Source organism: Cheilinus undulatus, linkage group 5 (genome assembly GCF_018320785.1).
Source record: "Cheilinus undulatus linkage group 5, ASM1832078v1, whole genome shotgun sequence".
In the NCBI taxonomy this organism is placed as follows: Eukaryota; Metazoa; Chordata; class Actinopteri; order Labriformes; family Labridae; genus Cheilinus; species Cheilinus undulatus.
Window position 1 is genome coordinate 49,748,968 of NC_054869.1, and position 27,630 is coordinate 49,776,597.

The following is a 27,630-nucleotide window of genomic DNA, read 5'->3' on the forward strand; positions in this document are numbered from 1 at the left end:
ATGGACATCTTGGCTTGCAGATCCGAAGAGAACAGTTACAATATCCTCCCTTCTGCGGCGACGATGCTCTTCCATGGCCTCCCTGGAGGCGACGTGCACGGTGTGGTGGAAGAAATGGACCGGAGAGGAAAGAGCGAGTCAGCAGCCATCAGCTCAGCCATCGATATGGGGGAGTCAGAGACGGTAAGGAGAGACTCACTCGGCCCTGTCGGCTTGTTAGCGCAGGCAGCATGGCAGCCTGGAAACATGTGACAGTGGCTCTTTGATTCAGCTCTTTCACTTCACTGAGAGGCTGTCTAATAAATGTGCCAGCTTAGAACTACTGTATTAAAGGCTGGTAAACTTCCTCCAACAGGCCCAGTCATTGTTATTCTTCAACTTATTTTACCCACAATCAGAGCTGCAAAAACATGAATTAAGAGCCCAACGAGCTGCACATTTCATCTAGAAACAAAGCATGAATACTCTTCCTAAAATCAGCTTTTTCTGTGCGTAAAAGTGAGCTGAACGAGCTGCACATTTCCACTAGAAACAAAGCATTAACACTTCCTAAAATCAGCTTTTCCTGTGCGTAAAAATGCCTCTAACCGTGAACTTAAACCACACAAAAGGGTGCATTTTAATGCCCCAAGACTCAAGGAAAATATAATTCAGATAAAATAAAATATCTCAAACATTAGCAGCAATCATTCTCTTTCATTCTCATTTGATAAATAATTATACTTCTAAAGATTTAATAGCTTAAAAGGTCAATAGAAAATAATAAAAACAATGAGAAAAGAGTTTAGGGTTATTTGTTAGAATAAAACTACAAAAAAGCAACATACATATGGTTCAAAAATATTTATTTCAGTAAATTTCCCTTACAAATGAGAAGAAATGTGTGCATGTTTACATGTAAAGGCCTAGAAATAAAGATATTGATGAGCTGATTTATAAAATTAAATATTAACGGAATATTTTTAAGGATTTTAATGATGGAAGAAATAAATAGTTCCTTGGTCAAACCCAGAATAACGTTATGAAAATAGGAAAATCCACAATTACGCATAGCGTGTAGCAAATCCACTTTAAAATCAAATTACTGTTTTTTTTTCTTTTTTTATCCTGTGAAGGAAAAATAAATGCATTTTCTCATTGTTTTTGGACTTTGCTTTAGTAAAGAGTTGGACACATATTATTTAAATTACTGCTTTTGTTGGCAGCAGTGATGAAGGCCTGCGAGTTTAAATTCTATTTCATCGAAGGAGGAAGTTTGCGTCAATCCTTTCGAACTAAAATGCACATTGGAGCTCTTTTTGCTGTGTTATTATTATTTTAGTGTTCCTGAGAGAAACAATAGTAGTTGTTGAGAGGGGAACATTTTTATAATATTTCTAAAATCCTCTGGTTTGGCTGTGTGAGGACGTTTCCTAGTTGGTGATCGAATAATAATGTGAAAAACAAAGCGCCCAGTCTCGTCCTGTGACTTTCTAGGATTTTTCCTCTCTTCTCTCTCTGCTTTAATGTGAAGCTGTCAGGCTGATGTGAAGAATATTCTCCCTTTCATGTCTGACTCTTGCGTCCTCTCCCGTGTTTTTTATCCCGCAGTCCATGCCGTGTCTGAGCAGCGAGCGCGTCGCTCTGTGCGCGGGCTGCGGCAGGAAGATCTCGGACCGGTACTACCTGCTGGCCGTGGACAAACAGTGGCACATGCGCTGCCTCAAGTGCTGCGAGTGTAAACTCAACCTGGAGTCTGAGCTCACCTGCTTCAGCAAGGACGGCAGCATCTACTGCAAAGAGGACTACTACAGGTAGGGAGGAGGGCGCGCAGAGAGAGACAGAGAAAATGGGACTCAAATCAGGCTAATTATTATTATTATTCTGTGAAACGTGACACCACGCATAAACAAGGGCAGAATGTTCTAGAGGATCTCCATGCAGTCGATGTCACGACATTATTTCTGATAAACCTCAAATGTTTGGATTTTAGGATAAAGGCACTATTTTGTGTCATTTCTTTCTTCACAATTAGCACTAGAAAAAACACAGAAGCATTCATTTTTCACAAATGACAGTTTTATTGTTTTTTAAATTTGTTTTCATCTTTATTGGACTGTTTTTCAGTCAGCTCATAAAATCACGTGTTTGTTAAAGAAAACAACGGGGGAAGTGGCTGTTATCGAAAATAAATATTAAAGACATTTTTTAAATAGAAAGAAAGGATTGTTTTATACTGTCTGTGGTTCTGAAAGCTTGTAATGAAAGGGCCACATTTAGGTTTAGCAGCTCTCTAGGGGAGAATCCCCCCTCCCCCCAAACTCCCCATCCCTCTCTAATCATTGACAGCGAAGCTTCAGGAATCATCGGCTTTCTGGGAGACATTTTTTCTCAAATTTAGAGAATATTATAAATAATTTCAATTTAAATAATCTCCTTTAACTTCCTTCGTGTCTTATATATTCAATTAAATCACTCTGGGTACATTTTAGCAGAGTAACTTGGAGAGACATGCTCAGTTTTTAGGTGCGTAAAAGTTTGGCTGTGTGCGTAAAAACGCACGATCACCTCATCGCCCTAAAACACCGATGCTGTGATTTTTCACGAACGACAGCTATTTTCCCTGCTAAAATAGCAGCATTTCATCGTCTTTAGGCCAGACACTTCCTAGATATTCTCCAAGAAACATAGTCTAATCTCTAATGAGTTGTTTAAGGAGACAAACAAAAGGAAAGTAAAGACTGTGTCATGTTGTCTGTGACAGTATAAAGTGGAATTAAAGAGCAACATTTAGGTTTGGCAGCTCTCTGAGGGTGCACCCCCCACACTTACCAACCCCCAAACTCCACGTCCTTCTCAAGTAATTAATTACAAAACTTGCACAACAAAACACACGTTTTACTACGCTGAAGAATATGACATTTGAGTAGACCATACCTTACAGTCATTACTCATTAGAAACAGCCTGGATAGGGGAGACCAGGGGCAGCTGTAACAACCCTCCCACACTGTTAACCCAAAAGTTGTTAGTGATCAAATAATTTAAGTAAATATTACTTTTTTTTGCATTACTTAAGTCATTTTGGTGTATTCTACTATTATAATGTGACTGTAGAGCAGGGTTGTCAAACTCAGTCCCAGCAGGGGCCGGATTCTGGATTTAGATCTTACCTGAGGGCCGAACCTGTCAACCTCATTTTCACCTGTGATAAAATATGAAAAAAAAAACAGCACTGATGATAAATAATTGGGAAATCAAAAAAAGTAAAAATGATCAGTTTAAAGGCTCAAATTGGAGATAAAAATTAAAACTTATTAATTCAAAAGATCACAACACGATATTGAAAATAGAAAAATAATGTTGTTAAAGAGCAATTATACGAGGAAAAAGTTGAAATAATAAGTTGAAAGGTCAAAATATGAGATCAAATTTGAAATCATGAGTTTAAAAGTCAAAATATGATTTAAAATTTTAAATTGTGAGTCTGATAGGTCAAAATGTGGAGTTGAAAATGTCAGAATATGAGCTAGAATTCAAAATGATGACTTAAAAAGTTAAAAATATGATTTAAATTCAAAATTGGGAGTGTTAAAGGTCAAAATATGATATAAGAAGTAAAAATTTTGAATTTAAAATGTCAAAATATGAGGAAAAAACTTGAAATCATTGGTTTAAAAGTCAAAATAAGGGATTAAAAAGCCAAATTAATGAGTTGAAGGTGAAAATATGACATAAAATTTAAAATTGGGAATCTAAAAGATAAAAATGTGACATATAAAGTCCAAATGATGAGTTGAAAAGGTCAATGCATGACATGAAAAGACAAAATCATAAGTTTGAGTCGTAATGAGATGCACAATTGAAAATATTTTTCACTTTTTATCTAATTTTTCTTACTCTTTACTTTTTCAGATTTTTATGGCTTAACAAAGATATTTTAAATAATCAAGTTGAAGTTGACACTATTATACTGGAGGAAATCTGCAGACATACTGGTGGGCCGGTTAGAATACAAATATGATATGATCTTACGGGCCGGATATAATCATTCCACTGGCCGGATTTGGCCCCCGGGCCTTGAATTTGACACCTGTGCTGTAGAGTGTACTTGTTTAATAACCTCAAAATTTGTATTTTTTAACTTAAACTTTGGGTTTACTTATAATATCAAATGCTTCAAGGTGTTGAATTCAAAGTTGGCTTGGCTTGTTTGAAACAAAATTGCGCAATTTCCTTGTTGAAGCATCTAAGACAGAAGCTAAGACGACCCGGTTTCTCCCTCACTTGGTTCGAAGCATCTTGCACTGTAAAACACAACATCATATGAGAAATCTGCAGTTTTCCCAGAATGCCTTTGGGCACTAAACCTTTATGCACTCTGTTTGCTGCTGCTGTCTTGGCCAGAACAGTTTTGAAAAAGAGATTTTTAACCTCAAAGAGGCTTTCTCCTGGTTAAATAAAATAAATAAATAAAGCGCACCATGAGTGAAGTTGCTGTCTCAGTTAGATAGGGGGCGATGTTAACATTAATAATGTCTATGTATGTTGGATGGCACAGTGACATCAGCTACTGGTCCAGTGGGTCACTAACAGCCATTTACAGTGTACACATTTTGAAAATATTAAGTTAATTTAATTTTCCAAATTATTTTCAATTAAATCAACTTGTAATTTAGTGCGATGGACTTAAAATATTAAGTTGAATAATTATGCAAATTAAGAGATTTTAAGTGAAATCAACTTGGCATCTAGTTTGTTGTGCTTCAAACTCCAGTTAAATTCACTCAAGTTTTCATTAAACTTTACCTGAATTTTTCAGGGCAACCGGTTTCCCCCAAATTTTTAAGTAAATTCAACTCATCCGGGCTTACAGTGTAGAGTGATCACACTTAGTCTGCACATGCTCAGTAGGGTTCTCTTGCTGTCTGCTAAAAAAGGAGCAGGATAGCAGAAGTTTTAACTGAAAAATATTTTTACATTCAACATTTTGTGGTGGGATGGGCAGCATTTTTATTTTACATGACTGTGACTTCAAGGTTCCAGGTTCCAAATTAGCTTGAACATAACAGGCGAACAGCTGACAGACGCCAGGGCAGATTTTACCTGGGCTGTCTTATCTGTGGAAATTATCACCAAAATGATCAGCATTATAATTACTGATAGATGTCGATTTTAACTTTAGAAAATGTTGGATCATTTTCACACTTTAAAGATGGAATAAAACTTAACTTGGTGCTTTAACCCTCTTTTTAAAGTGATAATTATCTTTAGGCTAATGTGAACATGGCAGGTTTTCTATTTTGTTCAAGTTTGACTTTTTACTCAAACATTTGTTAAATTTAAATATACTTTTAAGTCAGTTTAGATTATTTAATCTACACACGAAACAGCAGAATAAGCTGGTATGTATTGGATTAAAAAAGAAACCCAAAAGAAGTTAAAAACAAACATAATTTAATCTTAAATTAATTTATTGGACAGTTGAGAAAAATGTGATTATTTGGCTTTTGTTTTAGGAATATTCTCACTACTTTGATTCATTGAGGCTTTTGTCTCTAAAGGTAAATAAATAGAAAAGCTTTATTTATAAGTGCACATGTCTGCACTGTTGAGTAAAATATGAGTGGAGTATTTCCAACAATCCCTGACTAATGGAAGAAAATCTTGAAATAAAGTAAGTGTTTCAGTTGCCCCCGGTCTCCCCTAATTGCCTGCTAAGTTTAGGGATGATCGTCAGTTGGTGAGTCCATGCTAAGTTTGGCTAACATTGATCATGCGTAAAGAACATTCTGGCTCCACTAATGGAATCTGTCTGACTCTAGAGGAGCATGCTCTGTTTGCCTGTTTGCGTAAAAGCGCACTGTTTGGTTGTGGCGCAGAGTCCCAGCCGCTGATCACCTCTCTGTGTTGTCCGCAGAAGATTTTCGGTGCAGAGGTGCGCCCGGTGCCACCTGGGGATCTCAGCCTCGGAGATGGTGATGCGAGCCCGGGACCTTGTCTACCACCTGAACTGTTTCACGTGCAGCACGTGCAGCAAGATGCTGACCACCGGGGACCACTTCGGCATGAAGGACAGTCTGGTGTACTGTCGGCTGCACTTTGAGACTCTCATCCAGGGAGAATATCAGACTCACTTTAACCACGCAGACGTGGTGCCGCATAAAGGCCTGGGCCCGGCCAACACGCTCGGACTATCCTACTTCAACGGCGTGGGGACCGTGCAGAAGGGCCGGCCGAGGAAGAGGAAGAGCCCGGGGCCTGGAGCCGAGCTGGCGGCTTACAATGCGGGTAAGAAACGCTTGATGAAAAGCTCCTAAACAGGGGAACTTCTGATTAGGGATGGGCGATAGGAACGAAAATAATCACTGCTAATTATTTATTTATTTAGGAAATATTGTCACTTTACCAGAAGTGTAAACCTTATTATGATTCTTGTAAAATTTTGAAACCTTTTTGCCACAAAAATAGAAGTCCAAAACAGCATTTTCCTTGTTTTTTTAATCATAAAAACTTGCAGGGAAAACACAGACTAAACTGTGCAAAAATGTAGGCACTGTCTATACTTTAAAATACAGTGTGTTTCAAAATGATAAAATCCAAATTATTGCAATGATCAGAGCTATATTTAAAAAAAAATCAGTGATCTTGAGTCATGTTTAGCCCAAAAGAGAGAGATGGGGCTCCATCTAAGCTGCACAAATCTGTTGGCAACATTTGGAGAAATGGGTGGAACTTGCAAGGCGCAATGTGTGCAAGAGTCTGCATGCAATTAACAAAATAATAAACCAATTAATTTAAACTGGATAAAAACTGCATGCATCGGCCAACATCATATCTGAGAGGATGTTTTTGCATGCTTGTGTTGCATTTTACCTCCAAATTTTCTTCTGCATCTTTAACTTAAAGGACGAAAAGTGAAAGTTTAAACATATAGAGCAGGAAAAGTCGCTTTCTTAAGAAGCACTACAGCGTGAAAACGAGCCGATTAAGACTGACAGGCTTCATTTAGGAAAACATTCCTATAGGGGCTTATTTCTTTGTCCATGACTGTTAACTTTTCCTTAAATATTTCCAGAGGGAGTTTAAAGAAATGCACAGAGACAGTTAAAATGCCACATTCAGAAAACCATGATATAGAGAGCTGTGTTTCATTTTTAACTTTCTGAGTTGATTTGATTCTTTATTTCTTAAATTGTTGGTTCCCAACCTGAGCTCTGGGCTTCTTTAGGAAGGATGCAAGGCTTTGAGATTGTCATAACTTGCTTTACGTGAACTTAAGTCATGATAATATACTGAGCAGATGCTCTAAACAGAAATGTTTTAGTGTAAAGGCCTGTTCTGTTCAGGGCTGGGCAATTAATTGAAAATTAGATTACATTGCAATTTGGCCTGCTGCAATTTTGAAATTGCAAAAGGTGCAATGTTTCTTTGACCTGAAATTTGTGTAAAAATACCAGTGTTTAACTTCTTTTTTGCAGCAGAGATGTTATGCATGACATTCGGGTGCCATTTTTTATAGAATAGTCTACAAAAAAATCCTACCTTCTTCATTTTTGTACTTTTTTTATTAAACATAAGAATGACAAAAACTCTTCAATGCAACAATTCATATACAATTTGCAATACAAGTCAAAATCATCAGAATTAGACACTTTTAAGGAATTGTTCAGCCCTTGTTAAGGAATAAAAGAAAGTTAAGGAATAATCGCATATCAAATCACAATTGCAATATTCATGAAAAAAGTTGCAAGTCGATTATTTTCCAAAATCATTCAGCCCTTGTTCTGTTGAGGCATTATTAGAAAAAGTAAAGCCGTTTTTTTTTTTTTTTTTTTTTTTTTTCAGAAATAACAGCAGCATGCTGATGTTAGCATCAGTGAAAACAGTCAGCTAGCCCCCGTTTAAATGAAGAGAGAAAAGTCAGTGCAGCCGGGCCTCCACCATCAGTCTGTGAACACATTTTCTCCACAGTTTTGCATTTTTGTGCGGATTAAAGTTTCCCCACAGCTTCAGATTACACGAGGTCAACGATCTGCAGCAGCCGAACACATTTTAACTCAACCTTGCTTGTATTTTAGATTTCATAAATCAAACTTTCAAAGTGTAACCAGTTAAAATCACAGTTTGAATCATATTTCATTTTGGATTTCTTTGAAAAGAAACGACTTTTTTTCTCCCATGTCCTCTTTGGGGGGATAAAAAAGAAAAGTTTTTTTGATGTTCCGGCTTTTGCTTTCGCCCTTTTCCACTTGTCAGGCTCCATAGACATCTACAGACCCTCACACCCCCCCTCCCCCAACTCACACACTGCTGGAGACTTCTCTCTGCATTGGGACGGGGCCAAACGGGGTGTGTACCAGAGATCAATGTGATTTGATGAGTTATTCACTGGAAGAGAGAGCAGGGAATACAAGAAGTCTCTTACAGCACAGCTCTGGTTTTTTTAATGCTCTGACTTGAGTTAATTAACCATCTGATCATAAAACGATTACAAACTTAGTCTTATGTCAGAATCAGGACTCGTCTCAGAGACAGAAACAAACTTTCTCTCTGCTCGTTTTTACATTTTTTCCACTTTTATCGATTCTCTTCTTTCAAACGTTTCTGATCAGCTCAGCAGCTGCAGAAGAATTTGCTGTATTCTTCACTTTGTGATGCTAATCGTTCCTTTTATTTTCCTCCTGGATAGTTTGACTCTTCCCTAGAAGAAGATGCATCACTTTTATTTAAGACGCTGCCATTATTTTAAAACTATTCTTGAGTAAAGTCAGAGGCGGGTGCAGCTAATCAAAAAAATACTCTGTTAATCTGTTAACAATTAATCTATTCTGCTCAGAATAAACAGAAGTTAACATTTATGTTAAAATCTTATGAGTAATCCAGCCAAGGGCTGCCACTCTTTCCTCTTTATTATTGCAAAATCTGCACAACTGCCCTGCATCAACAGCACAACACAGAAATGTACAATTCTTGCATTTCTGACCATTTCAACCTCTAACCAAGAAAGCAACCAAATCTGTTCATCCGTCAGACCACCGACAAACAAACTGTGACTTCTTTAGCCATTAATCTTCTCATTTGAAGTGTTACAAATCATAACATACAAGTAAAAATGGCCCAAATAGTCCCAAAATGTAGTTTAAAAAATACATGTATAAATATGGATGAATGACAGCAAATGCACAACCAGTAGAAACTTTTGAGTCCCTCTTTTGCAGCTCTGGAAGTTTGAAATTCCATAGAAGTAAAGCAGCCTTTCACAATAAATGCACCCAGTGCAGAGACGGAGATTTTGGCTGCTTATTCATTAAGCTCTCAGAGTTAAAGGAGGATTTATGCTTTTGTTTTGAAAATGCAAAAAGAGGAACTATATTTAGCAGAAGTTCAAGCTCTCAGTTATTGTATTTCCAATTAAAACCTACATTAAAAATCAATCCCCAGCTCTGAAGTATAATTGCTAAAATGATAACATATTTTTGTTGTTTTAGTTTTGTCTCATTTCTGTTCAAAAACATGCCATTACATTTTTTTTAGTCCACATTCACTCAACAAGTCCAGATAAACATCTTATGTAAAGAAATAAAAAATAAGGCCTGCATGCTTCTGGCATTTGCAGAAAGTTTCTGCAAAAGAAAAAAGCAAAATCTGAATGGTCAAATGTCTGGAAATGAGACATGTTATCAAAATTGGCAAACCACTTTCCTTTTTACTTATTTCGGCCTTTTTATATCCTTAAATGAGATGCTTATCTTTGCTTGTCAGGTGTATGCAGATTTAAAAAGTGTATTTTTCTTACTAGAAAAGAAACAAACAAGCTCGCTAAGTTCTCTCTGTGTGACTGGATTTTAAAATGACCTTTGTGGGTAAAAAGAGAGAGAGGCAAAGAGCATGAGGTGGATCAGTTCAGAGCAGAGTGCAGAGGCAGTGCGCCCTCTCCTGTTTCCACCCTGAAACAACATCACCTGAACGTCACATGAGAACATGTGGCGACCCAGAGCAGCCTGCAGCTCTCAGATGTTATTAACGTGAATAAGACGTTGTGTGTGATGGATGAGGAGCAGGAAAACAGGCTGCTTTCTGTAAAAACGCTGCAGCATATGCTCTGGATGGAAAGCAGCATTTGTTCTGCCTGGTGTGTATCGGCTAATTAAGTGAAGTGTTATTCTGGTGCTTTTCACTCACTTCATATTCATCATTTGCAGCGTTCGGATATTGAACGCGAACTGTTATGCATGCAGCAACACTTAAGATGTTGCCAAGAAATTTGCAGGCTGAGATAAATACATGTGTTTTGTGAGTGTGCGTGTGTTGGGGTGTGCGTTTGTGTGGATTTTGTGAAGCCAGGCTAGCACCTCCTCCAAGGACAGGGAGACGTGTAGAGATGGGGAGACTGAGGAGGTGCAGAGAGGAGGACCATCTGCAGCTGGAAGAAGCAGCTGTCAGTTCACAGATTAGAAAATACACGTTTACAGCCTAGATCACCTCAAAAATCTTTCTTTCTCTTTCTTTCTTTTTTTTCCTTTCAGTAGTATTTTGCTCTCTTGTGTAGGCCTCATATTTGAATCCTTGACCTGCAGAGTTTCAGAGATTTCTTTGTCATATTTCCTTCAAATGAACCCACTGAGTCGGTTTTGTTGAATTCACATTCAGTGGCTACTTTGTCTTTAGATCACTGGGGTCACAACAATTTGTGGATCCTTCGAATGAAATTAAAGAAAGGAGGGGAAAAGGCACGGATATGAGTAGATCTGGGCACCAAAAAATGATATTTTTGAGGTTGATAGCAATACATCATCTAATTCTCTCAATACTAGTGTCACTAAAGAAATGTCACAGGCAGAGAGGCAGCTGCATAATGTCAATATGTACATGATAAAATGTCATATAAGTAGACAAACTCAAATAAAAAGCCACCTTATAAATACATGATTTTTCCTGATTAGACTGCATATTCCATATTGATCATCTTGTGGCCAAAAAGTGCATTATTCTGGTGCTGGTTTGGCTTGGTTCATGGAGCAGGCGCTCATATGCAGATGCTACAGTCCTCAACGCACTGGCTGCAGGATCAATTCCTGGTCCTGGTTAGGGCTGAACGCTTTGCAAAAATAATCTAATTGTGATTTTTTTCCCCAAATATTGGAATTGCGATTTAATATGCGATTATTCTTGGGTTAACCTTGTGTATTTTTTTTTTACAAATTCAAGCATTAATAATTACATAAATGAGACCATGTGTATTAAAAAACAATGAAATTATTTCCAAAGCAATAATCCATTGTAGCATGAGTCTGAATATGGGGGTGCAACAAGCTTTAAGCTATAAAGGAGGCGGCTGGGGTGGGGGAGGTGAGGCTGGCTACCAGCTGATTGCCGCTGAGGTATGACTTTCGTGAAGTAACGCTAGGCTTCATCAGTTTGAGACAGAATGATATTGATAAACTTTATTCCAGACTCAGGTCCATATAAAATACATACAAAAACACAGACAATACAAAAACAACACAAATAGATTTAAAACACATACAGGCGTCTATTCCAGTGCTTCCAGAAGACTGACGTATATTTTGTGTCACACTGTGCAGGTATTGCTAGGGCCATAATGATTTCATTCTTTGACTGGCTAGGTTGACACATGAAACTTTATATATGCTTTCTAAGAACAGCATGAAAAGTGGGCACATTACAGCTTACAAACATATGGCTTGCACTTGTCCATCTTGGATGCCTGAGTAAAATCCTAAATGCTTCATTATATGCCACCTGGAGTTTTTTCATTTTTGCAACACTGTACTTGTACCGTAGGTGTGCTGTATACAATGAAGTGCAATATGACCTAACCAAATCACTCTTGACATCTTCAGTACACTTATTAAATTTACGTGCAAGCATGTTGGCTGAGCAAACTATTTGTTGCAAATGTAATGTCCTTTGCTTTGTTTAAGGGCATTATCATTTTTATGTCACACATTTTGATTAAGGAAAACATACATAAAACACAAAAAGGAGGATTTTTGTAAACCACTATAAAAAGTTGACACTTGAATGTTTGCATTATGTGTATAAAATCTCTGCTGCTGCAAAAAATTAATTATTATACTGATATTTTGACACATTTCAAGTTAAAGAAACATTGCAACTTCTGCAATTTGAAAATTGCAGCAGGCCATATTGCGATTTAATCTAATTTGCGATTAATTGCCCAGCCCTAGTCCTGGTGTATGTTTGGTGCGTGCCTTTCCCCGTTGTCTCTCTTCAGCTATCCTTTCCAACAAAGGCAAAACAACATGAAGCTTTTAAAAAAGCATATTAATGTGAGTGCCAGAAGCTGGTTTTGCCCACATGTCCCATGTGCAGAGGCTGCTGGCTTGTAAAGCAGGCTGTGGCTCCTTTCCTGCATGTCGTTGCCCACTCTCTCCTCTGGGTTTCCAAAAATATCCATTGTCCTTCTTTAAAACAGACATAAAAATGCCCAAAACAAATCTTAATAATGAGATAAACCGATGCAGTATGTGTGTTAGTGGTCCTTCCTTGTAAACAATCTTTTTACTGCTCATTAGGCCTGGCATCCCTGTTTTTTCAGCACGATTTGGTACTAATGTGCAGTTGTGATTTGTGATTGTCATTACAATAGAATAATAAGTGGTACCATGAGTCTAGTTGCTTGGGTAAACATGAAGAGCATAATGACAGTTTTCAAGCGTATTTCTCAACTCAAAACATGAAAATATTAAGGAGCATAAAAAAATACAAACCTGGAAGATTTAACCGGGCTGCTTTCAAAAAATTGTCCAAATAAAATAAAAAAGTTTCCTTTCTTGAAAATAAAGGTACTTCTAGTGGCATCGCTATAAACTTAAAAACTTTTCTGCAGTCAGGTTTGCAAACCTTTAAGTACTTAATGCAGAAATAATTCCAGCCTTTTATGCAGTTTTGCAGTTCCACAGCCTCACATTGAAATTATGATACAATGCAGCACTAGTTTATTCAACATTTCACTCAACAATGTCCAGATGAAGTCAGAAGAAATGTATAATGTTATTTAAACATTCAAATATCCATATAGGCCATTATTATTTTAAAAACAGGAGGATCATTCCTAACACTGTCCCATACTTGTTTCCTTGATTTAGTGAGAGATTTAGTTTATTCATTCTATTAGAAATAGTCCCCTCTTTAAGATCTGCTCTTCTTAATGGATCTAGAAGAGAAGGACGGCCTTTCACATGAAATCTTCATGATCCTGATTACCGCTTGGATCAACTCTTTCTCTATCTGACCCGTTCTCCTCTCCTCTGTCGGTCAGCAGCTCTGAGCTGCAACGAGAACGACGGCGAGTCCATGGACCGGGACTCTCAGTACAGCTCCAGTCAGAAGACGAAGCGCATGCGGACGTCCTTCAAGCACCACCAGCTCAGGACCATGAAGTCCTACTTCGCCATCAACCACAACCCAGACGCCAAGGACCTCAAGCAGCTCGCCCAGAAGACCGGCCTCACCAAGCGGGTCCTACAGGTAACTAATAAAGCATTAATAAAGCATTGCTATACCACACCAGTGCATGGAGGACAAGTTTATCTTTACCAGAAAAAGACAGAGAGAAGGAGAGCACTGACAGACCACACAAAACCAAAACTCAGATTAACCTTAAAACCTTAAAAACAACCCCAGACAAATATTAGGAGCAGTGTAGTACACAATCAAACTCAATCCATAGGAATGTGAAATACTGAGCTTGATCCAGCCAGTGTTTCAGTTTAACAGGTGACTGTGTTAACTGGTGACTTTTAGCCAAATGCATCTATGGATGTAATAATTACAATAGATGCTGAAGTAAGATGTAAATGCATGCCTCTTTGCCTGCATTTTTAAAGGTATATTTTTGGGCTATTTATACCTTTATTGATAGAGGAGGACAGTGGATAGAATCAGGAATAGGGATGACAAAGTGGGAAAATTGTGCCAAAGGTAGGACTTGAACCCCCTGTACAGAGGGCATGCCTTAAACGACAAGGCCGTCTGAACCCCTGCCTTGCATTTTTGATATTATTGCCATAAATATACAGATGTCACTTATGTAAAACGAAACAGAAATGCAGGAATTTGTAGATCCAAAATCTGTTGTAATTACCACAAACCACAGGTGCATTCCTCTGAAAGTCACCAGTTTGCACGGTCACTTGGTAAACCATAACACCTGCAGCATGTCTGACCCAGTCTGATGCCCGTGTCTTCTCGTCACTCCTAATAAAACTGGTGTTATGGAAAATCTGGGGTAGAAATGGAAAAGAATCAACCCCAGGATCTGCTGTTGTCACTCTTACGGGCATTAAAATCTGCACAGAGTGCACACAGGATTACTTCTGGCCACAGCAGCCTTTTAGCTTCAGAAGACACGCTGAGAGATGCCAACAAAGGTGAAAGACTTCACTTGTTTCCAATACAAATCACTCTGCGTCCAAGTATTGATATATGAAGTGAGGCTTTCCAGAGAGAAGCCAGATCTGCAGCTTTATTCTAAAATTGTTTTTCCTTTGACTGAAACTCTTGGAGGGTTTTAAGGAAACTGAAAAGCAGCTGAAGAAAAAGATTGTCTATTTCTTTTTAATCCTTCTTCTTCTATTATTATTTAACCCTTACATACTCTTCATATTTCATGTTTTCACAGGAAGATTCAGGTCAGATTTAACCTCTGGGGCAGGAACTCCCTTATTACAAGTGTTTCTGCCAAATTTTGAACTACTAGTCTGTTTAGGACATATAAAGAGGCATTCAGCATTCATAAATGAGGGATTAATTCTTACTTTGTGTTTCAGAGAGCAGGGAGAGTGTGTGTTTAAGGTGTAAGACTGCTGGTTGTAGGAGAAAAATATCTACTATCACACAGAATCACCTCTTTTAGCTGAGACATGAATAGACAGCCATAATGATTTCTTGTACAGGAAATTAAAACCATGCTTTTTAGGATTCCTGAAATGAGATGCATCATCAAAATGAGGGGCTGTAGTTGTGGTTCAGTGGTTAGTACTGAAGCCTCACTGCTTTCTGAGTTTGCATGTTCTCTCCGTGCATGCATCGGCTTTCTCCAGGTACTCCAGCTTCCTCCTAGAGACCAAAGACATGCTTTATATGTTACTGGGTGACTCTAAATACCTCGCTGTCTCGATATGTCAGCCCAACTAGTCCAGGGTGTACCCCGCCTCTCACCAAAGAAAGGTGGGATCGGCTGCAGCCTCCTGTTACCCTGAAAGAGAATTAACAGTAGGAGTGCATGATATTGGATTTTTGCTGATCTGCAAAATAATTTTAGTCAATAACGACATTGATAAATGTAATTCAGACTAAATTTTCAGTTGCTAAAACCCACAATTTAAAATTTTAGGATGAACAAATAGACAAATTTTAGTCCTTAAAACAGCCTTTAAAGTGTAAGTAATGATCATCAATAAAGAGAAAGACTTCAGCTGACGTAGGTCTGTTGGTCTGACCTAAAACTCCACTAACTTATTTGCTATTATGGCCAATATTTGTAGCTGACACATGCAGATTTTTATACCAAAAATGCAGAAATGTTCATATCTGCAGATACCAAGAACATGCAGGTAATACCATGCATCCCTAATTAACATGCATCATCAAAATGAGTCAACCTTGCCCCACTGGCAGTTTTTTAAAATTTATACAGTACAGGCCTTGTTTTTAGGATGCCAGACACCAGCAGGCATAAACATTTCTGCCGATATTAACAGCTGCGGTAAATATCGGCAGTTTGAACAGGTTTGTGGAGTTTTAGAACCAAAAGAGTTTTATCAGCTTTTTAATCTTCACACCTAAAACTTGAAAGTATGTTTTAAAATCTGAAATTTAGTTCTGAGCTACATTTATGGTGTGTATCTTCATCAGTAAGAGATTTGTAGGTATTGGCATATCTGATATCAGCAAATATCTAATCTTGTGCATCCCTGTCTTTACATATCCTGTAATAATCTGGACTTTCAGTTTAATATGGCTTTTTTTCCTCTTGATTTCATGCCAGTCAGATTTGACCCAGCATAATCTCTATATGCATAATGGTGCCTCTAAACCAGGGGTGTCAAACTCAATCACAGCAGAGGCTGAAATCTGAATTTAGGTTTAACCTGAGCGCTTAACTGAAAACTGCCAACCGTGTTTTCACAGGTAATTTGGGGGGGAAATTAAACAGTGATTATAAATGATTTTCAGATTTCTGAAATAAAAGTCAACATGATTAAATATCCTGGCATCAATAAATCTGAGATAAAATGTCAGCTTTATAGGTCCTAAAGGTCAAAATACAAAATTAAAAGTCAAAATAAGGTTTTTAAAAGGCAAATATATGAGGATAGAGAGTTAAAACCATGAGTTTAAAAAGTCAAAATAGAAGATAAAATTCAAAATTGTGACGCTAAAAGGTCAAAATATGAGATAAAATTCTTGATCAAGAGTTTGAAAAGTGGAAACATGGGATTAAAAGTCAAAGTTAGGATTTTAAAAGGTCAAGATTTGATTTAAAATGAAAAATTGTGAAGCTAAAAAGCCACATTATGAGAAGAAAGGTCAAAATTATTAATTTGAAAGGTCAAAATATGAAATAAACATCCTAAGTTTCAGTCATATTCTTGGGATGCAAAATGGAAATATGAAATAAAAACATAAATTAATTTCTTTCCCCCATTCCTGACTTTTGATCTAATTATTTCTACTGTCTACTTTTTTAGATTTTCATCACTGAACAATGCTTTTTTGTTAATTTTCAAGGTTTAATTGATATTTTTATACTGGAGGAAATCTGCAGACCTCATAGCAGCAGGCGGGGCCGGGTAAAACTGCACTGTGGGCCACATTTGGCCCCCGGGCCTTGAGTTTGACACCCATGCTCTATACACAGGGTTCCTGTGGTCTAAAATATGGCTTAATTTATACATTTAAAAAATAAAAAGTCTTCTATGTACCACTCATCCTTGAACTGCTTTGATAATCATAGAACATGATCTGCTTAAATGGAGGCTTATTGTTGATGAAGTATAATCGCTGCATCATCATCGACTGCAGGAGGACAGCATGAAATCAGAAGAAGTACAAGACTATCATATTTAAGTAAAAGTTCAAGTACTTTGGTCAAAATGTACTATGGTAGAAATAAAATTACTGTCTAAAAATCTACTCAAGTCAAAGTAAGTCGCTTTAAGCTTACTCAAAGTACTGAGAAGTAACTTTGATACTGAGTGAAAAGATTGCTAAATGTGCAATGACAACAGGAGAATATGAAAGTCTAACATAGTGAGGTTCAATACTTACTTCAAAATATAAAAATGACTGATTTTAAAATGCAAGTACACAAAAAAGCCACACAATCACTGTAAAATGAGTAAATGTGATTAGTTACTTTCCAACCCTGAAAATCAGCAGCAAGAAGCTGTAGAAAAAGGCTGAAACAACGGCGTTTGAAACTTTATTTTTTACATGAAACACTGCAGCACTATCGGTTCATTTACAGGGTGAATGTAGAAGAGCAGTGTTTCCCAAAGTGTGGGCCAGAGTCTACTGGAAGCCCCCCTAGAGAGTTCATTCACAAAAATAACCATAGACAAAGAAGATACACTACTTTACAGTGAATCTAATGTCTAATAATATTTCTCTTAAACTAAAATATGCTCACACAAATCTTCATGCCCGTCTGTAAAGAATTCCAGAGTTTGACTCCAACCACAGAAATACACACCTGCTTTGTCCGTGCTAATTGAAGCTTAAGATTATATTTCCTTCTAAGATCAAACGACTTTGACACATTTTCTGTTTGTATTTTACTTTTAGATCTGAGTGTCTGCAAGTTTTTACAATGATAAACAGACTGTTGCTGTGAACTCTGTAACTAGCTTTATGTAAAATTCCTACTGCTTTTTTCTGTAATATAAATGATGTTTTTATGTTATTTCCCCAAATTTCCACACAAAAACAAAGATATGGTCAAAGAGAGCCATACAGAATCCTTATTATCTTCTAAATTAGTTTATCAAAAGCTTCACTTTGTTAAAGATAAAAATGTTCTTAGATAGCTTTGTTTGGATATGAGCTATGTCAGATTTCCTTGTCAGTCTACCCTCAACACTTACACAGAGAAAGAAATTCAGACACTCCTTTAATATTATCACCATCTATGCTCCAATAGATATTTTCATGAAACCATGTTTTCAGTTTAGCACAGGAGTTTTTAAAGTGTGGCAGAGTGAGCCTCCCCGAGAGAAAATATTTCATTCCTTGGACTCCCACCCTCTTAAAAATATGACTTTAAACATTAATATAACTTTTTGTTTTGGTCTGCATGTATTTTAGACACCCATCTCTTCAAGGCAATCAGTAATCTAGTTTCAGTATTGAATTTATCATCAGTACAACCTGATTATTATGCTCTATGCTTTAATGTAATGGGAACTTTGAGTTTGCATCTATGCAGGATTACATAACAGCAGATCATCCTCCACCTTCAGCCTTGCTTTGCACTCACTTTTTATCATCGTCGCTGCCATAAACCTGCTCTTTCAGAGGCTTTCTTGGTGTTTACGGTGCTAAATGTGTCAGTCACAGTCAAAAATCTGACCCAGGGTAAACAGCATTATGCTGGCATTAGCTTGTACATCTTGCTAATAAACAGTGTGACTGTTGAGCATCGTCAGGACAACTGCAGGTCAATCCTAACTTTAACAGTCTATAGCAGGGGTGTCAAACTCAAGGCCTGGGGGCCAAATCCGGTCCATGGTGCAGTTATACCCGGCCCACCAGCTCATATGTTTCTGTTATAACTGGCTCAACAGTATGATGTCTGCAGATTTCCTCCAGTATAACAATGTAAATTTAACCTTGATGATTGACAATATCCTTGTTAAGTCATAAGAATTAGAAAGAGTAAAGAGTGAAAATAACCTGATTAAAAAAAAAGTCAGGAATGTGGTAATGAAATTTGTGTTTTCATTTTGTGATTTCTAATTTGCATCTCACTGTTATGACCTAAAGTGATGGTTTGGACTTTTTACATCATATTCTGACCTTTTACAATAATAATTTTAACTTTTCTAGTCATATTTTGACCATTTAATTCACGTTTTTAAATTTCTAGTCATATTTTGACTTTTTTAATTTCATGTTTTTAATTTTCTAGTCATATTTTGACTTTTTAAATTCATAAATTTGAATTTAATCTTATCTTTTGACATTTTCAGCTCCTAACTTTGAATTTTAATCCCAAATATTAACCTTTTTGATTCAAAATCTTAAATTTTGATCTCATATTTGGACATTTATAATTCAGTATTTTTAATTTTGTCTCATATTTTGACATTAAAAACTCATGATGTAAAATTGTATCTTATATTTTGACCTTTACAAGTCTTGATTTTTAATTTTATCTCATATTTTCACCTTTCTAATCTCTTTATTTAGATTTTTTCTCATATCTTGACATTTTCAACTCCTTAATGTAATTTTTTAATCCCAAATATGACGTTTTTGATTCAAAATTTTAAATTTTATTATCTCATCTTTTTACCTTTTAAACTCAAGGTTTCGAATTTTATTTATCAACTGTTAAAAATCATGATTTTAACTTCTTTTTTTTTTAAAGTTAGAATCATTTATCATCAGTGTTCCATTTTTTCCCTATAATTTGTTACTGGTGAAGATGAGGTTGACAGTCTATGGGAAATTTTGACCCAGTTAGGCACTCAGGTTAGACCCAGATTCAGAATTTGGCTCCTGCTGTGATTGAGTCTGACACCCCTGATCTAAAGACTCGACATTTACTATAAATCTGTTGAGTTTGCTTCATGCACAGCAGAAGCTAGCAAAGCACGCCACCTTGTTCTGGTTTATGGTTCCACGCCTCCCTTAGAGTCCTGTGGCGCCCCCTAGGGGAGGCCCGCCTCACACTTTGAAAACCGCTGATTCAACCATTTAATTTTTTACTCCTGCTGCCAAAGTTTCAAATCTTCTACAGAGCTAAAGAAATGTGTCATCTGCAAACAGCACAGGCTGCAGGATCTTTGAAACTCCATATAAGTCATTAATATACACATTAAAGAGCTTTGGTCCCAAAACTGAACTTTGTGGGGCTCCACATTAAATGTTCAGACACTCAGAATCACAACCAGAAAACTGTCCATATTGCTGCCGCTACTAAACCGATTCAGGACTACACTCTCAACCCATGTCTGTAATTTTGATATTAAATATTATGATCTATGATACTAAATGCCATCTTTTAAACCAGTAAATACACCAGTAGTGTATTTCTCTCTTTCTATGGCTGCAGTTATTTATTCATTAATGCTAAAGAAGTCAACCTCTTACTTTGAAGCCAAACTGCCCCTCACTTAAATGATTCTTCTCTGTAAAATAATCTACCTTTCAAAGACAAAGGATTGTAGAAATTTGGGCCACAGTTCCTAACAAAGGGGATGATGATGGTGGATCATCAGGCCTGATAATCAGCGGCCCTGAATATCTATAAAAGCTTCTGTTTTCAAAATTGGCGGCCCGTGTTTAAATCCAATGTAGCTCCTTTCCTGCCATCCAACTTTATCCAGTGGATAAAAACAAGTAAAGATGGGTCAAATTTGACTCAAATATTTTGTTAAATACTGATGAAGATAAACTAAAAGCTAGATTTTAAAGGAATGTTGCTCCAGCCTATAAAGCAAACTGTTTAAAGTTAATGTGTGTGTTCATACCGGAATGTAAAATTACCTTTAAATGAAAAGAAACCCATAAAAAAGCTAAATGTAATGTATTTCAGCTGAAGACTGAAGCATGAAAAACACAAAGCTCTGTAGTTAGAAAGAGAAAGCACAACAGAGCGTTTGATTTCACAAAAGACGACAGCAAATTATCTGGGGGACTGAGAAGAAGAAAAATGAGACAAAAAGGTTTCTGAATCAAATTTTTTTTTTTCTGAGAAGGAAAAAAAAAACAGGAGAAATCATCCCGCTGCTTTAATTAACGCTCGCAGAAAACAAAGCAGTCGTTTTGCTTTGATGCGTTCGAGTTTTCATGCCTGTTATTCCAGCTGAAGCGTTTCTCCCTCCGCCTGTTCCCATGGCTCCGTCATGATTCCATCGCTAACACGCTCCAACACTCGGCTCGGCACAGACCGCCGACTCACTCACCACAGCTCAGATGCTGCTTTATATTACTGAGAAGAAGAGCAAAGATCAGGATTGGAAAATTCAGACTCAAATGTGAAAATAAACCGACATCAGGGATGCTGGGGAGCACCAGAGATCCAAACTGGGGGTGCAGGACCTCGATGAAGCGGTTCTCTTTTTCTCTGCAAAATGAGGAGAACGCTTTTAATTTGACTTCATTAGAAAAATACAGACTGAGAGTAATGGCTGCTGTTCATCTCCACACTATACACAGGCCTGTTTTTATCCTCTTACAGAAAGTTTTCTATTTTAATACGCATACACTAAACAAATATTACATTTTCTTTAACTAACACATGCAATCCTTCTGTACACAGCAGAGGAGCTCCCTCGCTTTAACTCCACTCCAATACGAGTGCAGAGCAGCTCTCTGCTAAAATAAAATGAACTAAGACTTAGAAATATGTCATTGTTAAGATATAACTTTATTTTAAAGCAGACATGATCATTTAAACTGGAATGTTGATGTTGATTCAGAATATCAAAAAAAGACACCGGCCCAAATGCTCATTAAAAACCACAAGATAATCAGCTTGAATTGTTTTTGTCTAGTTAGGAAACAATCATTTGTCTTTTTCATCTAGAAGCATTCATAATATCAGTGAACATTTAGGCTGTCAGCCATAATGCAATAATTGTGATTTATTATGGCCCCAAATTAATGCATTCATCTTTTTTCATTGGGATTAATGGCATCTTTTTTTGTCAACTTTGGCTAATCCATGAATAAATCCTTAATGACTCATTTCACCTTAAAAACTCACAGAAAGCTAAGTGAACAAGTCAGGCATCATCTGGACCCTCTGTTATTAAACACTTAGCTTTTTAATGCTCTCTTTTTCCTTTTCAATCCATAACAAGTTCCTTTTTCTGTACATAAGTTCATGTCATAATTGTCGGTCTCATTCCAGTGTTTTATTTCTGTCAGAATAAAAGCAGGTCTTTATCCATACAGGAAGTAAAAATCAAAATCAGTTTTATACAAAAACAGAACAATTTTGAAATGAGATATTAAAGGACTTATTTTGATTAACTACCACAGCAACAAAAATAGAACTAAAAACTTTTTATAGTGCTCTTCCTCAGTTTTAACACTAGAAGTGCCAGGGATCTCTTTCTATCAGGGGTCATCAACTCCATTCACACAAAGGCTAAACACTGTTGGGGCCTGACATTGAAATCATCCATCCATTTTCTATACTGCCTATCCCGTTTGTGGTCGGGGGGGGGGCTGGAGCCTATCCCAGCTATCACTGGGCGAGAGGCGGGGTACACCCCGGACATATAGAGACAGACAACCATCACATGATGTTTCAGGGTATCAACAATTCCAGCATGCTCAATCTACAGAATTGTTGCCAATGTTTCAGCAGTATGAAACAGGTTTCAGTGTGGTCTGACTTTGGCTAGAATCATATCAAAGTTTATAACTCTGGTAAGGTGACTATCAGTTATAGTAGAAAACATCTATAACAACATCAAGATATTCTAAAATATGATTTTTGGTCTGTGTAGCCCAACCCTAGAATAGCAATACAAGTATTTTTCCTTTTAACACTGTCTTTAAAACAGACAATAACACAGTGTAGTACCTTTCAGCAACAGCTCCAAATTTCAAATATAAAGGATTTTTTTCTATTTAACCTTTATTTATTTTGATAACTGTTCAAGTGTACTTTGAATGAGTTAGCTTGGTTAGCTTGCAAAAGTTCTGACAGGAAATGAGCAGCCGTGTATTAAATGAGGAGATAGTAGAGGTGCATGAATACATTAGAATATATGGAATAATAAAGAAGTAAATATTTGTCAGCATGACTACATTTCTAAATATCTCAGAACGTCCACAGTCATTAAATGTCCACTTTAATGCATCCAAACAGAGGTTTGGTGTAAGGTCCTCTTTCTGAGTAAAGAAAACTTCAAACCTTGGCTCCTTTTCCCCAGTTCAGTTCTGACCTTTGGAACCGGCAGTAAGAATCGAAGAATGTAAGAGCTCTTCTGACTCATGTTAGTCAGAAAGTAGAACACAGTGGACCAAGAACAGCTCTGTAAAGAAAGCTTCACCTGAGTTTTAGTCTACATGTAGACAGGGAAGACCATGAAACACATTCATAACAACAGTGATGGGTGATTTTGGATCAGTGATGAACCTTAGGGCTCTATGATACACAGCATACTAAGAGCTTAACTTTTGGTTATTCTAATGCATGAAGATTTATTCACCAAGAGTTATAGAAACATCAGATTTAAGGTTGAAGTGCATGGAAGTAGAGCTGAACAATTGTGGACAAAACTGGCATTGTGATATTTTTTTTCTTTCAGCAATATTTAATGTGATTAAAATGAAAACAGGAAGTTATTCCAAATAAATGCAGAAAGTTCATATGGGCTTCAGTAAGGGTGTTTAACATTTGAACCATGCAGTCATTATTTCATTATTTTGGACTAAACATCTATTTTTATCTCAAGCTCATTCTAAGAGGAAAATATGAGGTGTAGTGCAGAACTGGTCACTATATGTGAAACAACATGAAATTAAATAAATGACTGATATTTAAGGAAAGCTGTTAGCTTTAGCTATTTGTAGCATGTGTATGCTAATTCCAAAGTCGATCCAAAAGATTCTCTCATCACTGATTTGGTTCCAGTTAATCCGAGCGTGGCTGACAGTGTGGTAATAATTCAAAAGGCTGATTTTACACATACTTTGTAAAAGAGTATTGGTTTAGTTAACCAAATAATAATTACAATCTATTGCAATGAATCCAGATGTTTTGGATGTTAACTGATAGGGATGCAAAATAATATATGTTGATATTAGCATTATTTGCATCCAGTATATCAGCTGTTATACTAACAAACTGTACTATACTACATAATACTGGCAATTTGTACACCTCTACCATCAGGTGGATGTGGTTTCCCAGGGCAGTGGTTCCCAAAGTGGGGGTTAGGACCCTCCAGGGGGTCACGAGGCACTGAGAGCAGGGTAACAAGAGTCCTTCCATAAAGCCAAGAATGATTTTAGATTAATTCAAATTGTACAATTGACCCATTTTCATAAAGATTTATGCATATCATCAGTTACAGGCTGTGGGCTGAAAAGTGTGGGAACCCCTATCCCAGGACACCGTGGGCCCTGAACATTCTAAATAAAGTCCAAAATATAAAACATTACAATTTCCCCTCTGTTATTGAACATGCCTCTGACATAGATACGTGCACAGGCACGGCCTGGATCCTACAGACATGCACTAAAGCAGAGATATTTGTAACGGACTGCTGCCATCTGAGCAGTTTGGGGTTTGGTAGATGAACTGGCACTCTCAGGATACTAGACCAGTTCTCTGGTGTCCCTCTGGTCTTTTTCTGACTGCACTATCAAACAGATATTGCTTGATTTTTACTAGAACCAGCTTGAAAACTGAAGTCCTGGTGGTGACACCTCTAAGAAAAATGATGAGTACCAAGAGGGAATATGAAAAGTGTTTCATTGTTATTTGTACAAAAATACTCATTCACTTTGCCTTATTGAACATGACTTTTGTTGTAAACAAATCCCACTTTGTTTTTCCCAGATTAAGATGACATCTCTGTGTACATTTAGCATCAAAGAAATCCTGATTTGTGTTTATTTAGCTGCTAAATGCTCCTATGTGTTGATCAGTTAGCCACCTCCTCTGTTAGTGAGCAGACACTAAGTGAAAACACTGATAGAGACACTAAAATGGCTCAGGATGGACAGCAGGTCTTGGTGGTATTCTGCCCATTATCACAATAAATAATCTCTTTGGGTATACACGCTTTTGATCTTGTTAAAATATTTACTGTATGTACCATAAATGTTGCCCTTTATCAGCTGTAAATATTGCCAAAATATTAGCTGTAATAATAAGCCTATACTATCTGTACATATTAGCCTTTACCAGCTTTAAACATTAGCCTAAACTATCTGTAAATATCAGCTTTTATCAGCTGTAAATATTGGCCCATATTGGCCTAGATCAGCTGTAAATATTGGTCTGTATTGGCCTATATCAGCTGTAAATATTGGCTTATACTGTCTGTAAATATCAGCCTATATCAGCCATAAATATTGCCATATATTAGTTGTAAATATTGACCTTGATCAGCTCTAAATATTGGCCTAGATCAGCTTTAAAATAATGGCCTACATTAACTGCAAATATTAGCCTATATCAGCTGTAAATATTGGCCTATATCAGCTGTAAATATTGGCCTATATCAGCTATAAATATTGGCCTATATCGGCTGTAAATATTGGCCTATATCAGCTGTAAATATTGGCCTATATCAGCTGTAAATATTGGCCTATATTAGCTGTAAATATTGACCTATATCAGCTGTAAATATTGGCCTATATTAGCTGTAAATATTGACCTATATCAGCTTTAAATATTGGCCTATATCGGCTGTAAATATTGGCCTATATTGGCTGTAAATATTGGCCTATATCAGCTTTAAATATTGGCCTATATCGGCTGTAAATATTGGCCTATATTGGCTGTAAATATTGGCCTATATCAGCTTTAAATATTGGCCTATATCGGCTGTAAATATTGGCCTATATCGGCTGTAAATATTGGCCTATATCGGCTGTAAATATTGGCCTATATCGGCTGTAAATATTGGCCTATATCGGCTGTAAATATTGGCCTATATCGGCTATAAATATTGGCCTATATTGGCTGTAAATATTGGCCTATATCAGCTGCAAATATTGGCCTATGTCAGTTCTAAATATTGGCCTAGATCAGCTTTAAAATAATGGCCTACATTAGCTGCAAATATTAGCCTATATCAGCTGTAAATATTGGCCTATATCAGCTGCAAATTTTAGCCTACATCAGCCGTAAATATTGGCCTATATCAGCTACAACTATTGGCCTATATCAGCTATAAATAATGGCCTACATTAGCTGCAAATATTAGCCTACATCAGCTGAAAATATCAGTATAAACCAGCTGAAAATATTGGCCTATATCAGTATCAAATATTGCCGTAGATCAGCTATAAATTTTGTCCTATATCAGCTGTAAATGTCATCCTATATGACCTCAAATATTGGCAAAAATTAGCTGTAAATATTGGACTTTATTAGTTATAAATATAGTTCTATATTGGCCTACATAAGCTGTAAATTGGCCTATATATAATCTGTAAATAGTGGACTTAATCAGATGTAAATAAAGTTGTATATTGGCCTATATTAGTTGTGTATATTGACCTTTATCTGTGGTATATATTTGTCTTATATCAGCTGTAATTATTGCCATATATCAGCAGTACAATTGGCCTATATTGGCCTACATTAGCTGTAAATTGGCCTATATATCAGCTGTTAAAATAGGCCTTTATTAGCTCTGTATATTGACCTTCATCAGCAGTATTTATTTGCCTAAATTAGCTGTAAATTGATTGACCTATACTAGCTTAAAATGCTATTTACAGCAACAATAGGTGTATAGCTAGCTATAAGGCCGGTATTTATGGAACATATAGGGTAATATTTACAGCTGACATAGACAGATATTTTGGTTATAAATTTCACCATAAGTTTATATATCTGCAGATACGAATGATGAACCATCTACGATAAAATGTATTTTACTAAAGCTACGAAGTTAGTGTTGTGCATCTGTCACATCATTTTAATGTTGATTTTGTTGTACTTTCACTGGATAAGGGTAAAACAAAAACATGCTGAAGCTTACCTCAAAGACGGGAGGTGATCATTGGAGGGGAGAGGTTAAGAAGTACCTCTTTAACCCCCGTGTGTTCTGAGTCTAAATCTCATGTTGATTGTCTTTCACCTTTATAAACTGATCTCATTTTCTTTCCGTAGGTCTGGTTCCAGAACGCTCGGGCCAAGTTCAGGAGGAACTTGCTGCGACAGGAGAGCACAGGGGTGGACAAGGCATCTGACGGCTCAACGCTGCAGGGCGGGACGCCGTCGGGCCCGGCTTCCGAGATCTCCAACGCCTCCATGAGCCCCTCCAGCACCCCCACCACACTGACAGACTTAACCAACCCTACCATGCCCACCGTCACCTCCGTGCTTACCTCAGTGCCGGGCGGCATAGATGTACACGAGTGCCGGAGCCCATCACAGACCACACTGACCAGCCTCTTCTGATCCATAACCCCCCCTTCCCCTCTTCCCACCTTTTCTCCACCCACCTGGATCTTAAACTGAGCACTGTTGACTCTTTTGAACATTAAATGGATTAGTAAAGAGAAGGTTGACGGTTAAAAAAATGCTCTCTGAGCCCATTAGAGACTATTTGCATAGTGAGGCAGGGAGCCTTACAGATGGAACAGTTGTTGTTATTTTGATGTTGTTGTCTTGTCGAGAACTGAGGAGACTTGATTTGCATTTTTCAATGTTTACAGGAAGAGACTGCGGAGGG

At 37.1% G+C, this 27,630-nt stretch overlaps 1 protein-coding gene across 2 annotated transcripts; it reads left to right on the forward strand.

The window, feature by feature from the left end:
* Positions 1-27,379, forward strand: lhx2b (LIM homeobox 2b). 2 transcript variants are annotated; one of them, XM_041788139.1, is made up of 5 exons: positions 1-183; positions 1,591-1,793; positions 5,898-6,268; positions 13,290-13,495; positions 27,066-27,379. In XM_041788139.1, exons 1-5 carry the CDS (start codon positions 1-3, stop codon positions 27,354-27,356), a joined length of 1,254 nt encoding a protein of 417 aa, XP_041644073.1. In that variant the 3' UTR covers positions 27,357-27,379. The 2 variants fall into 2 exon arrangements, with proteins under 2 accessions (XP_041644073.1, XP_041644074.1); XM_041788140.1 differs by having other exon boundaries at positions 27,117-27,379.
* Positions 27,380-27,630: the final 251 nt, after the last annotated feature.

What these genes read in the sequence shown, in the direction of transcription:
- lhx2b (XM_041788139.1), top strand. Translation starts at nt 1, where the DNA reads ATGGACATCTTGGCTTGCAGATCCGAAGAGAACAGTTACAATATCCTC. An exon ending in TGCAAAGAGGACTACTACAG is followed by an intron (nt 1,794 to 5,897) that starts GTAGGGAGGAGG and finishes TGTTGTCCGCAG; the next exon opens with AAGATTTTCGGTGCAGAGGT. An exon ending in TCACCAAGCGGGTCCTACAG is followed by an intron (nt 13,496 to 27,065) that starts GTAACTAATAAA and finishes TTCTTTCCGTAG; the next exon opens with GTCTGGTTCCAGAACGCTCG.